We start from the raw sequence: 13,528 nt of genomic DNA on the forward strand, positions 1-13,528 counted from the left end.
TGTAGCCTGTGTTACACGGATCCATTGACTTTCACTAGCTTAGCGACATACTCCCTCTTTTAACGTGTCTTAAAACAACACAACGCGTCACATGAAAAATAAGACACTTTACCACCTTTATAAACTCCAGCCAACGATTTTAACTGTATTAAGCCCCAAAACAGTGGCATACCCCTTTAACTGATCCATGGGCTTCGCTACCACCGTCGACACAAAATGTGTGTTTTGTCTTTTAAAGTCAATTTACAGTCACAGCTACTGCATGCACTGGTTTCACTATCATAGAAGTACAAGTGATAGTATAGAAGTAGTATTAGTAGTATTAGTAGTAGTAGTCGTAGTAGTAGTAGTAGTAGTAATAGTAGTAGTAGTAGTAATAGTAGTAGTAGTATTAGTAGTAGTAGTTGTAGTAGCAGTAGTAGTTGTAGTCGTAGAAGTAGTAGTAGTAGTAGTCGTAGTAGCAGTAGTAGTAGTAGTAGTCGTAGAAGTAGTAGTAGTAGTAGTAGTAGAAGTATTAGTAGTAGTCGTAGAAGCAGTAGCCTAGTAGTAGTAGTAGTCGGAGTAATATTAGTAGTAGTAATAGTATAGTAGTAGTAGTAGTAGTAGTAGTCGTAGAAGCAGTAGTAGTAGTAGTAGTAGTAGTAATGTAAAGAGTGTGTTATCCTCACCAGAGCCATTGAGCATGTTACAGTAAGGATCGTCCCAGAATGGTAATAGGCTGTGATAAATACACATGAATGTAAGTTATTGCTGTAACAACAACAATAACAGCAGCAGCAACAGCAGCAAAAACAACAACAACAACAACAACAACAACAACAACAACAACAACAACAACAACAACAACGATGATGTGTAATGAAATGTTTTTTTTTTTTTCAAAAATGTAAAAAAAGAGTCACCTGCTATCTTGCCAGGAATTAATGAGTGAGACTTTGGAAATGTCATCTTTGCCTGTGCTGATGTTGTATGGCCCATCGAAAGTGTTGTTGTACTGACAAAAGACAAGGTATGCATTCTGTTTAGTAAGTGTGTGTGTGTGTGTGTGTGTGTGTGTGTGTGTGTGTGTGTGTGTGTGTGTGTGTGTGTGTGTGTGTGTGTGTGTGTGTGTGTGTGTGTGTGCGCGCGCGTGTGTGTGTGTGTGTGTTGGGGTGGCCCATCAGATGTTTTAATAAGGCCCAAGACTTGTAGAAAGGGGAAAAAGAAAGTCAAAAAAGAAGTAAGGGCATTTTCACACCTAGTCCTCTTTAAGTGAACCCATGTCAGTCCTCTTTAAGTGGACCAAAAAGTGAACCGACAGCAAAAGGACTCAGTTCTGTTGATGCTCATATTGTGTATTGTGTAGAATGTATTACAAAAATAACTGGGTGATCTTTCCGGTCCCATTAGGCTTTCATGGTGTGTCAGTCAGTCCTGTTTTTGATCACACCCAGTCCTAGAGCCCTCCTTAAGTGATTACACCTAGTCACAGGTGAAGTGTAACTTGTCAGAACTCATAAGCTAACCGTACTGAGACCACATCAACAAAGGTCTCAGTACGGTTCACTTCCAAGGGGTTTGGGTACACTTTGAAGCGTTCACATATGCACAGAAAATGCTGAGTCACAGGTCTGAGTTCACTTAAATGGCTGAAAGGGACCAGGTGTGAAAACCCTATAAGTTTAGGCTGTGCTGCTGCTGTGACCCACTAATTCTTGCCTGTAGTCAACTTGATTTAGTGTTTTATCAGCGGTGCAGTGATGAATGCATGATTCTAATCCTATCCTTAACCCCTTAAAGGTGGGGTTGCAGGTATGACATCACGTTGGGGGAACTCCCCCAGGACTGTAATAGAATAGAATAGAATAGAATAGAATAGAATAGAATAGAATATACTTTATTTGTCATGCAAGCATGAAATTTGTCTTTCGTCTCACCATAAAAACATACAAACATACATGTACATTCACTCCATTAAAACACTCATACTCTAAAAAATATAAATACACATAAAAAACATTGCACATATCCCCTCCCTCCAGCCACCCCTCCCAGCACACACACCACATACAGTACAGGTCAGATACCAGATCCAGTCCCTTGTTGTTGTTATACCAGCCTAGCTTTTCCATTGCTTATTAACCATGGAGATTGCACTGTGTATGAATGAATGCTTGTAGATGTTTTTCCTTGTAATGTGTGCTCTGTAGTGCCTCCCTGAGAGGAGCAGCTCAAATTCAGGGTTAAGGGGGTGGGTGTTGTCATCCAAAATGTTTAGGGTTTTCCTATCAACTGCAGTCCAATACAGCTTGTCCAGTTGCTTTTGGGGTCGCCCTATTATTTTTCCAGCAGTTTTCACCACTCTGGACAGCCTGTTCTTGTTAGATAGGGTGAGGTGAGGTGGCCATACCATACAGAGATGTTATAGGTGATGACACTCTCTATTAAGCTAACATATGTCCTTTCCAAAATGTTGCTGCTAACTCCAAAGCCTCTCAATTTTCTTATTAAAAACAACCTTTGGTTAGCTTTCTTACATATGGCATCAACATTGTCTGAGAAGCTCAATTTTGTGTCAATGTATGTGCCCAAATACTTAAAACAGTCAACAATTTCAATATTTTGTTTGGACAGTAAAAGGGGTGATGGGACACCACTATAGTTAAGAATTAGCTCCTTGGTTTTGCATACATTGAGTAAAAGTGAGCTTTTCTTGCACCATTGCTCTAACTTAAAAACATGATCCAAGTAGTCAGATGTACTGTCATCTTTATAAAAGAGTCCCACTAAAGCCATATCATCAGCATATTTCACCAATTTAAAATCATCATGGCAGAGTGACATTTCATTTGTGTATACAGAGAACAGAACAGGGGACAAACAGCATCCTTGTGGGGCCCCGTGTTAAGGACCAGCTCATCTGAGACCAAGTCTCTGGTGCACACACGCTGTGGGCGGTCAGTTAAAAAGTTCTACATAGACTCCCATGAGCCTGCGGAACCCCCAACGCAGGGCTCCAGACTAACTTTTTGCACTGGTTGCACTGGTGCGCCTAAACATTTTTTTTAGGTGCACCAGCACAAAATTTAGGTGCACCGAAATGTTTTCACCACCCCATACACACACGCACCTCAGCTTTAAAATAATAATTATTAAAAATAATAACAATAGCAATAATAATAGCAACAATAATCATTATTATTATTATTATTATTATTATTATTATTATTATTATTATTATTCTATTATTTTTAAAGACCTGGAGCCTTTCATGTGCTATAGGTTAGTCTTCCAAATGTACTCCTTATAAAAGACATGACAGTAGGCTACTGGCTACCTAACTAACACATCTTGGCTACAAGCAGTTTGGCTGGTAGAAAAGACCAAACTAGAAGCCTTTTAGTCAGTATGTGTTTGACTAGTAAGATCAACATACAAATAAGGCTACGCACACGGCACAAGCACAGAGTTACAATATGAAGATAGATGGATGGATGGATGGATGGGTGGATGGATAGATTTTTTTTAAACAAACCCTGCTAAAAATGTAATGATTTTTAAAATCATTAGACACAAATAGCCTAGCCTATGTTTACAGTGGAATCTGAGGTGAATTGGGTTTCGTCTATTTCCCCCTTTTTGAGCGCTCTCCCTCTGCATAATGATTGTGGTATCTTAGCAAGCGCTACGAACAGACACGACAGCACTAGTGCGCTCGTTCGCTCACTCTCTCTCGCTCTCTCTCTCTCTCCCTCCCTCTATCGCGTGCTGTCTCGAGGTGCATGAACGATGCCTTGCAGACTGATAGGTAGTATGTAGCCTGTCCTAGTCGCTATCAAAAAACTCACAGAAGTTCCGACAGACTAGCGCGTCACCTGTTGTTTGGCCAGCTCTGCACACGACTGAAACGGGCAATTATCCTCGCACCCGTCTGCGTTTTTGTGTGCCAATGTTTAATATCCACTCAAGCCATTTAGTTTTTCCCCGTGATTGTGACTTTCTCGTGTTTAAATTTTGCTGTTTTTACCGTGATTGTAACTCTCTCGCCCATTGCAAAACTCGCTGGCACATGTGAACTCGGATAGTTGAGCGAAGTTGAACATTCTATTCTGAAATGTCGGGCTGCCTGTGAACGAAGAAGGGGGAGAAAGCTACCGGTAGTTCAGCGGAGTTGAAGGAATGACCGCATCGACACGCTTTATTGTGTGATGATGGGCCACTTCTGTAGAATGACTATTAATTTTATGTCCATTAAAACGGTTGTTTGGTAATTGACTTTGTTCTACTGATGGCTGGTCGCACCGGTGCGCCTAAAAATATTTTTTAGGCGCACCATTGAAAAAAATGGGCGCATATGCGACCAAATTGGTCGCACTCTGGAGCCCTGCCCCAACGTGATGTCATAATAGTACCTTTTCTTAAAATGGTTAACCTGCAACCAAAGATTCTCTATTCTAAACCACACCTTTAAGACATGGCATTATAAATGAGCTGTAACCAGAATGGCAATGACCAAGTTGTAATGTATTACCAAAGGCCCCGTGCACCGTGCCCCGTGCACTATAGTAGTGTCATACTACAGTTAACTTTCAATGTCTATTACAGCGTACCACAGGAGGTACGGCGTGCATTAAGGGGCTAAACTCCCTACAAAAACCCATGGCTGACGTGCCTGAGAGCAGGGCACCTGAACCCATATTGCTCCAGGGACTGTAACCAATACACTGTAAATGGGCCTAACTGTGCATCACGTGTAATATCATGTAATGACTGCTTTTATACTCACAGGGTAGAAGACACCAGTGACGTCATTCAGGATGGGGTCACGGTAACCCCACAACACTTCTTTGACGGTCCTTGTCATGAAAAGGGATGACTTGGTATTCTTTATTAAGAAATTGACGAGATTGTGAAGAGGCTTGGGAACTACTGTAAGAGAACCCTGTGGGAAAACACCAAAAGCAGAAAGATTTCAAATTCATGCTTGACAGTAAAATTATGTCTCTAAAAGTATGCCTCTAAGATTGGCATGGAATTGAAATTCATTTGAGAAGCAAAACATCTTACAAACTCAAAAGATAAGTCCAGTTGGCTATAACTAAACTCTTTGTTTGGCGTGAGGAGTCTTCACAGATAGCAATTTGTGAAACAATCTTTCGAGCTTTATAAGCTTGACCAAGTCTTAAAGGTATACAAGGTGGAATTAAAAGGTTAATTAATTACTGTCCCAATTTGGCTGATGCTTAAATGAGTGAAAAGTAAGTGACCAGTGTTGCCAGATGTGTCTGATCAAATCCGGCCCAAAAGGTTCTCAAAAACCTCCAAGAAGCGCTAAATTCCACCCAATTTCAACAAATTGCATTGATTTCTATGGGCATAAAACTGCAGGAAAAAACGCCAAATGGCAGATTTTCCCCGTTTTTACCCGCAGACTAACATCCCAAGCAGCCCAATTGGATGGGCAACCACCCAATCTGACAACACTGACGGTGACTCTCGCCCAACCACTTTCGCGGTCCACTGTCAGAGTTCCCCAAATGCAACTTTTGGCTGACCGACCCGAACGAGCGACATGTGAAAAAACTACTCATAGGAAAAACAGACTTCACATGCCAAGGGAGACATATTATAATTTGTAAATTCACACCGCGAGGGGAGTTAAACAGCATTTGCTTACACTTTCTATGAAGCCCATATCTATAGCGCATTGTGAGTGCATTTATAACAACTTATTATACGTATCATAATTAATCATAGTGCAGTATGACAGTTATAATGTATAAGCCCCTTCACTGCCTGTAGTTTATAACCATTCACGAGCACTCAAAACACCCTACGAGTAGATGAATGCAGGGTAAACAAGAGCAATCACCGATGGCAACTAGCCCCCTGGCCAATGCTAAATGCACGTGATGTTATGTGCTTGGTGCCCCCTCCAGACCAACTTCAGATCAGCGCTACCATTTTCATGATCTGGTAATGGACATGCGATTATACTGACAGGGGTAAAATCCTGCATGACACTATGAGTGAACGTGAACTCATGATCGACAATGTGATGTCAAAATTCACACAGACAGGGTCATTACCATGTCTCCAACCCCCCTCAGGGGACACCATAATACAATCGAATCTGAACAATAATACAATAATACAACAATAAAATCAAAAGTGACGTAAATAAAGTCTTACCGCCACAACCAAGTTGAGGACGGTGACATTGTCCTCCTCTGGGCCTACAGACATGGTGGGCTCAAAGATGGCCCCCGCTGGTAGCACAAACGACACCGTGTTTAGGTCAAAGGTGATGTTCTCTTTGGGTAGGTACCGTGTTCTGCAACAGTAAAAGTACAGATCTCAGTATGGAGTAGAGTAGAGATATTGTATTGATCCTGAAGAACCTTAGTTCAGAGCACCTTTTATCATATTATTGTCACCAAAATGGGAATGTTCTCTGTGCGTTCTCTGTGCGTGTGCGTGTCCATGTGCGTGTGCATGTGCGTGTGTGTGTGTGTGTGTGTGTGTGTGCATGTGTGTGTGTGTGTGTGTGTGTGTGTGTGTGTGTGTGTGTGTGTGTGTGTGTGTGTGTGTGTGTATGTGTGTGTGTGTGTGTGTGTGTGTGTGTGTGTGTGTGTGTGTGTGTGTGTGTGTGTGTGTGTGTGTGTGTGTGTGTGTGTGTGTGATGTGAATTTTGTGAATTATGTGCACATGAAAAACATTGTGGTCATATGGACAAAAAACTGCATGACTTGAGATTTAGTCATGTGATTCAGTCAATATAACTTACTAAGTTCTCAAAGAAATTTTGCTCAACAAAGCGCTTTATAGATTAGATAGTGATATGACAAGATATCAGATTTTACAGACCATCGTAAAATCCTGCATGACACAAGGTGAACTCTCGATTCCGAAGAAGACACATGGAAGACACATAGTATAGTATGCATACACGCTTGAACGTTTAAAAAAAAAAAGTTTACTGCATAAAATCAGTGACAATACACTAGCCTTGCTATGGTGACCATTACAAAGCCCAGCTTCCGATATACCAGTCATTGCCCAGCCTTACTCTTTTACACTCACGGCATTGCATTGTCCACAAGTCCAATGAATGACTGTGTGTCTTCCATACCATTGCCTCAATCATGCTGAGGCAAAAGCTTGACTTTTTCTAGCTAACTTCCTAATGATCAAACTGAAATAAAAGAATGTCCCTCTGTGAATGGCTGTGATTGTGAATTGTCGGTGATGTCTGTGAGTAATCATGTGCACCAGGCAAACAGACTGAAAAAGTGACTGAAACTGGCAAGCAGTTGAAAAGAACTTAAACATAGTCACAAATATGTAGCCTTTTCCACCAGCGGGCCCATTCACTCTTTTGCTGAAAAGACTCGACTACAACATATACCATGGGAAAGACATTACTGAGATCTTTACTGTAAGTAACAGATTAAGACTTGGTCATTGCACATTTGGTGACTATTAGGTTATAACAGAGGCTCTGTGCAGAAGGGTTGATGATCAAGATCACTGGCATTTGGAAACGTGATTCACAAGGTCTGCCAAATGTTTGTTCCATGTGAACACAGTTTAGAAGCATAATGATTTCACATTACATTACATTTCTTCCACTACCTTACACTTAGCTGGCACTTCAGCCATGGAGAGATGGAGGGATTGGTAATGGTGGGGATTGAACCTGCAACCCTGTGATCTACAGTCTGACTCCCTAACAAAAGTATAAAAAACACAAATGGTGCAACATACCGTACAGTGTTATCCAACAGCATTGCTACAACAAATGATGTTGCATGTGGAAGGCCCACTGAGATAGCTCTACAATGCACGTACACTAGAGTATACATCAGAGTATTTTTTTGTCCATGTAAGTAAATTGGCCAAGGAAATCCAGTTCAGACGCTCATTCCAACTAATTCTTGACTCAAATTCCTGAGTCTGATTTTCATTCTGATATTAAATTGAATCCTGTCACATGTGAGTCACCTGTATGTGTTTGGTTGTGAACTTAATAATTATGCAGTTGATACATCTGATTCATAACAACACGTATTTAGAAACTTTTACAAATTCCAAATAAATAATTTCCTTCAGAAATAAAGTTTTGCTCTGTCTGGCAGAGCATTTACGACAAAGTGAGAACTGCAGCACGTTCATTAATATGCTACGTGTGAGATGGATACAGAGAACAGAGATACATGTGAAGTGTTTCACATGTCATAACAGCTGGTGGTTTTGTACATAATTTCACATGGAATTGGGGCTAAAATGGACCAAAACAGTGATGATATGATTATGGATGCAACAGACAACCGCACAAAGTGTGACCTCAAAGCAAGACAGGGTTATGAAGGTATGAAAGAATAAAACATATGGTCAGAATCAGAAATATTTTCATAAAAAAATATAAATGATAAACATAGGGTGTGAGTGGGCCCTTAGAGGGAACAAAACAACGTGTGTATCTTAGAGGAAACATTGGTAGGTCGTGGCTGTCACTACTTCGATGTGTATGACAGTGACTGTCCCCTGTATGTATATGGTTGTGGCTGTCACCTGCACAGATTGTAACTGTCACTTGCATGTGTACGATACTGACTGTCCTCTGTATGTGTGCAGAATTATTAGGCAAACATGTTTTTTGACCATATTGTCCATTATATGCATATTTTCCGCCACCAACCTCTATGGACATGAACACCTATTGGATTAAAGCATTCCAGGTCATGCATATTTGTATATTAAGAGATGGCGTGATCGAAGGAGCCCAATACCCTATATCAGGTGTGCATAATTATTAGGCAACTTTGTTTTCCTCTGGGAAAATAGGCCACAAAAGAGATCTAACAAACTCTGAAAAGTCTATAAACAATTTTGAAGTCTTCCAGAGGGATGTGGCTGTCTTGAAATTGTCCAGATATTGGTCATATCCATCTAATGCACCGTCACGAAGCCATCAGTGTCACATGCATTGTGCTCACAAAGTAACTGCCAGATTGAGAAGAATTGAAGGTCAAACTACCACAAAATTATTACCCTGCAGTGCTGTTATATTCCAGAACTGAAACCTACATTGAGTGTCCAGAAGAACATTGTATTCAGCACTCAGAGACATGACCAAGGTAAAACAGGTTGAAACCTGAAGACCACTCAACAAGAAACGTAAGTCAAGACTGGGTCAAGAAAGGTCTTTAGACAATTTTGTCAATGGTTTTATGAACTTGTGAAAGTGACTGTTAATGGACCAGATCGATGAGCCCATGGCTAGATCGGTAATGTGCACACTCAGATGAGTTCCTGAGTTCTACTCAAATGCCAGCAGAATACTGCATAAATACCATTGTCTTCTTGAAAGTTGCAAACTTTTCCCTCACAGATCCAGCTATGGGCTCATCCACCCTGTCTGTCAATAGTCACTTTCACCAGTCCATAATACCTTTAAAAACTCTGTCCTAGGGTATTTCTTGACCCAGTCTTGACTTAATTAACTTGTTAAATGGTTGTCTGGTGTCATCCCTTCTTACCTTTGCTATGTCTCTGAGTGCTCAACAACCTGTTCTTCTGGACACCTGATGTAAGTTTGCATTCTGGAATATGATAGCACTGCAGGGTAATAATTTTCTTGTAGTTTGACCTTAAATTCTTCTCAATTTTTGGCAGTGACATTTCATGTGAGACTGATGACTTTGTAACGGTGCATTTGATACTTCTGTGCTAACGTGACCAACGTCTTGCCAATTTCAAGAGAGCAACATCCCTCTGGAAGACTTCAAAATTGTTTATAGACTTTTCAGAATTTGTAAGATCTATTTTGTGGCCCATTTTCCCAGAAGAAAGCAAAGTTGCCTAATAATTATGCACACCGGATATTGGGTGTTGGGCTCCTTTGATCACACCCCATCTTATTATACACATATGCATGATCTGGAATGCTTAAATCCAATAGGTTTTCATGTTCATAAAGGTTGGTGGCGGAAAATATGCATAAAATGGACAATATGGTCAAAAAACATGTTTGCCTAATAATTCTGCACACAGTGTATGTGTATGGTTGTGATCGTCACCTGTATGTGTACGGCCCTTGCTCCTGCACCTGTGGAATCGAACCGTTGTTCACCACATCATCGGGGTTAAGGACATTATACAGCCAAAACTGTCGGTACACGGGGGCACCGGCAGACACCCAGTTCTCATATGCCGTTGTTCCAGGTTCTATGACGCCCTCCTGTAGAAAAGAATGAGAGGGGACATTTTTACATTGTTTTTCATCCAAAGTGTCATACAGAAATTTCAGTCATTGGTTACCCCTTGAGTGCTGTGTGGGGTTAGGTGCATTATACATGAGGGCATAGAGCACTACACAATGAAAATGCAGTCTGAATTCAAAACTAACAAAGTACTCTGGGACCGAATACAATCTAGAAGATGTTAAAACGACTCTCTAAATGTTTTTCTGTGCACTCACATTTTTCCTAATGGTACTGGACTCAAACCTGCAGCCTCTCAAGCTCAGGACCATCTCCCAAAACAAAATCCAGTAAGGATTGTATGGAGACAGACAGTACCATGTTCAGGGTGCATTGCTAGCGGCACTTCTGGCAGATGGTGGATTCAATCCAGAGGTCCCAAGTCCGCTAACTTACAACCATCAGGCCACCAGCACTGGCAATGCCCAAGCAGATGGCTAACCATTTCCTAAAATACTCTAGTTATTGTTTTGTAACTTAAAAGTGAACCGTGTAAGTTAAGTTTCATGGGTATTTTATACCACAATTAATTTTTAACGTTGCTTGAACCACAGGGGATTGACAAAATAATGGAAACACCTGTCATATTAGCGTGGGAAGTTTCATGGCTCAAGTTGACCAGCTTGTCTGCCAATCTTCATTAATTGCACATTGCACCATTAAGGTGACGTGTGAAGGTTCAATTGGCAGGGTTAGAGCACAGTTTTGCTCAAAAGTTTGCAATGCACACAACATTATGTGCGGCATATCAGAGTTCAAAAAGGAGAAATTCTTGGTCCGCGTGTAACTATTGCATCTTTGACCGAGACAGCAAGTCTTTGTGATTTATGAAGAGCCACGGTATCCAAGGTAATGTCTGCATACCACCAAGAAGGATGAACCACATCCAACAGAAGTGAGCCTTTAGCAATATATTACAACATCATTGACATTCTGGTAACTATAAACCTGTAAGAAGCGTTGTGTCTTTGGATTTAAATCCTATGTCAGGACACAGAGTTAAGAGATGCCAATAGGAACACATTTTCTAAATTTTACAATAGGTTAGTTGCCCTGGCGTCTGCAAAGAAGACAATTCATTATTCAACGTAAAAGACGCGACCAGCATACTATCTGACTCAGCCACAGAGCTGTACAGCAAACCTTGTCTAATCACTTCCCTATAGAATGGAGACAGATAAGCCCCCTGTCTGTTTACATTAACACAAGGGCTGGACTGGGACAAAAGACCGGTACACCTGGCACTGACCGAGACAATGAAGCCTGTGACAATATTTTTAGTCAACACACAACAGCCAAAAGGAATATTTAAATCTGACTCGGACAGGTCAGCTGTAGCAGCACGAGGACTGATATCCCACTGAGGGGAATACCAGGCCAAAATCATCAACAGCCCACCGGGCAAACGCCCTGTATGCCTTATGCCTTATGCCAATCCAGCTATGATCAACACCCTGCTTTGGAAATCTTCAGCAGTAAAAAAAGGGGGGACAGTTAATTCAACACTCAGAGACTCAACACTCAATTTAACATCTTCTAGATTGTATTTGGTCCCTTGCCTAATGAGTATTGAATTAACACTGCATTCTTACTGTGTTATACATACGGAACAAAAAGGTGGTGGTACTTTGATATGATGTATACTTTTTAAAACCTCCTGACTCGTGTTGGTATTGCCATTCATAAGACCACCTCAGTTAACTTACAAAGCCCTATCCTGATCAGGTAAAGTATACTAGGAAATAAATGTACCAACATACTGTACCTTTTTCACAGTCGACCCTATCAGCATGTCCCCAAGGGGGATAAGTATAATTCCCATCACTGCCACCAGGCCCCCCACCACGCTCCCGGCGACGAGCCCTTTAAAAGTGCTGCAGCAACCCATATTCAACCGGCGAAATCCCCCCTCTCGCCAAAGCAAGCCTTCCACAGAGCAACTAACGAGCAGATGAGCATCGGCAAAAAGAACTCTACTCCTGATCACTCCCCTCAGGGAAGCCGAGAGGGAGTGCAAAGGGGGCAGTTGTCCCGGGCCCGGGCACAGAGGGGGCCCAGGTTCTCATAACATTGCACCTTTCAGATGACTTTGTCCGGGGCCCAGTCAAAGCTGTTCGCGGCCCTGACTCCACTCACCTGTGCGTGTATCGATGTGAGTTACGTAAACAAGGGCCGTTCAAACTCCATGCATGTAAGGTGAAAGGCAGAGGGGCATATGGGATAGCACTGCAGTACTTCCTGATAGCCGTTATCTATACAGATAAACACTTGCCAAGAGCACTTCTGAGTGCAGATCATGAGTCTTTATCACAATGGCTGAATGGATGCAGGATAGCACTTTCCGTCAAAGACAAATTATCAGCATTTCTCTCTTTTTTTTTACTCATGTGTGCTCAAGTCCATATTTCAATGTTGTTAGCAAAAACCTTTTTTTCCCAAAATACAATGCTTTTTTTTGTTGCTTTTCTATCATTTTGGGCGTCAAAACAATACAAGTGTCTGCAAGTGACAAAATACATATAAGACATGGCTAATGATCGTCCATTTGTGTATTTCAAATATAGTGTTTGGTCTGACCGTGCTGTGATTACTTTACTGTGACAATTTTGTTCAAGATTCAAGATTCTTTTTAATGGTCCCGAAGGAAATTTGTCTTGGACATAGGGTCTACATAGCTGCCACATACACACAACACTGATACACATTACATCATACACACAAAAACAAAAACAACAATAAACACATACATACATACATACATACATACATACAGTACATACATACATACATACATACATACATACATACATACATACATACATACATACATACATACATACATACATACATACATACATACATACAATGTAGAATTTTGGATGAATTATACTGCCTTTGCAGTGACAAACAGGTGGTTTAGCATACACTGTTGGAGGTTTCAATATTGAGTGTCTTTCTGTCTCTGCCACAGGAATGTGCATGTTGATAGTTAGGCCTGCTGTGTCTGATAACGGGTGCCTGCAGAAGACCTTGGGCTACTTACAGAGAACCTCTGAGACAACAGAAGCCATCCGTATGCTTTAATATATGTATACGTGTCAGAACACTCAATTTTAGTATACGTGTCAACTTCTAGTATTCGTGTCTGATTTAGAGGTGGACTATATAAACTTGTTCCACCATTTTGTCCTTTGTCATTTTTCGCGATATAGGATGCTGTTCATTGAGAACCTTACTTTGACACGAGATTTTGTCATTTTCTTTTTACACATAGCTTTTATACA

General features: G+C 41.1%; 1 protein-coding gene across 1 annotated transcript in view; it reads right to left on the reverse strand.

Annotated features, from left to right (window-relative positions):
* cd36 (CD36 molecule (CD36 blood group)) overlaps positions 1 to 12,132 on the reverse strand; it is a 19,973-nt gene extending 7,841 nt beyond the window's left edge. The window contains exons 1-6 of the mRNA XM_063217118.1: positions 12,010 to 12,132; positions 10,062 to 10,222; positions 6,172 to 6,313; positions 4,766 to 4,921; positions 903 to 994; positions 669 to 718 (exon numbers count right to left, since the gene is read on the reverse strand). Of these exons, the coding sequence (XP_063073188.1) occupies positions 669 to 718; positions 903 to 994; positions 4,766 to 4,921; positions 6,172 to 6,313; positions 10,062 to 10,222; positions 12,010 to 12,132 (724 nt within the window). The remainder of the gene's footprint in view (positions 1 to 668; positions 719 to 902; positions 995 to 4,765; positions 4,922 to 6,171; positions 6,314 to 10,061; positions 10,223 to 12,009) is intronic.
* Between the last annotated feature and the right edge of the window lie 1,396 nt (positions 12,133 to 13,528).

The sequence above is a fragment of the Engraulis encrasicolus genome, chromosome 15 (assembly GCF_034702125.1).
Source record: "Engraulis encrasicolus isolate BLACKSEA-1 chromosome 15, IST_EnEncr_1.0, whole genome shotgun sequence".
Taxonomy (NCBI): domain Eukaryota; kingdom Metazoa; phylum Chordata; class Actinopteri; order Clupeiformes; family Engraulidae; genus Engraulis; species Engraulis encrasicolus.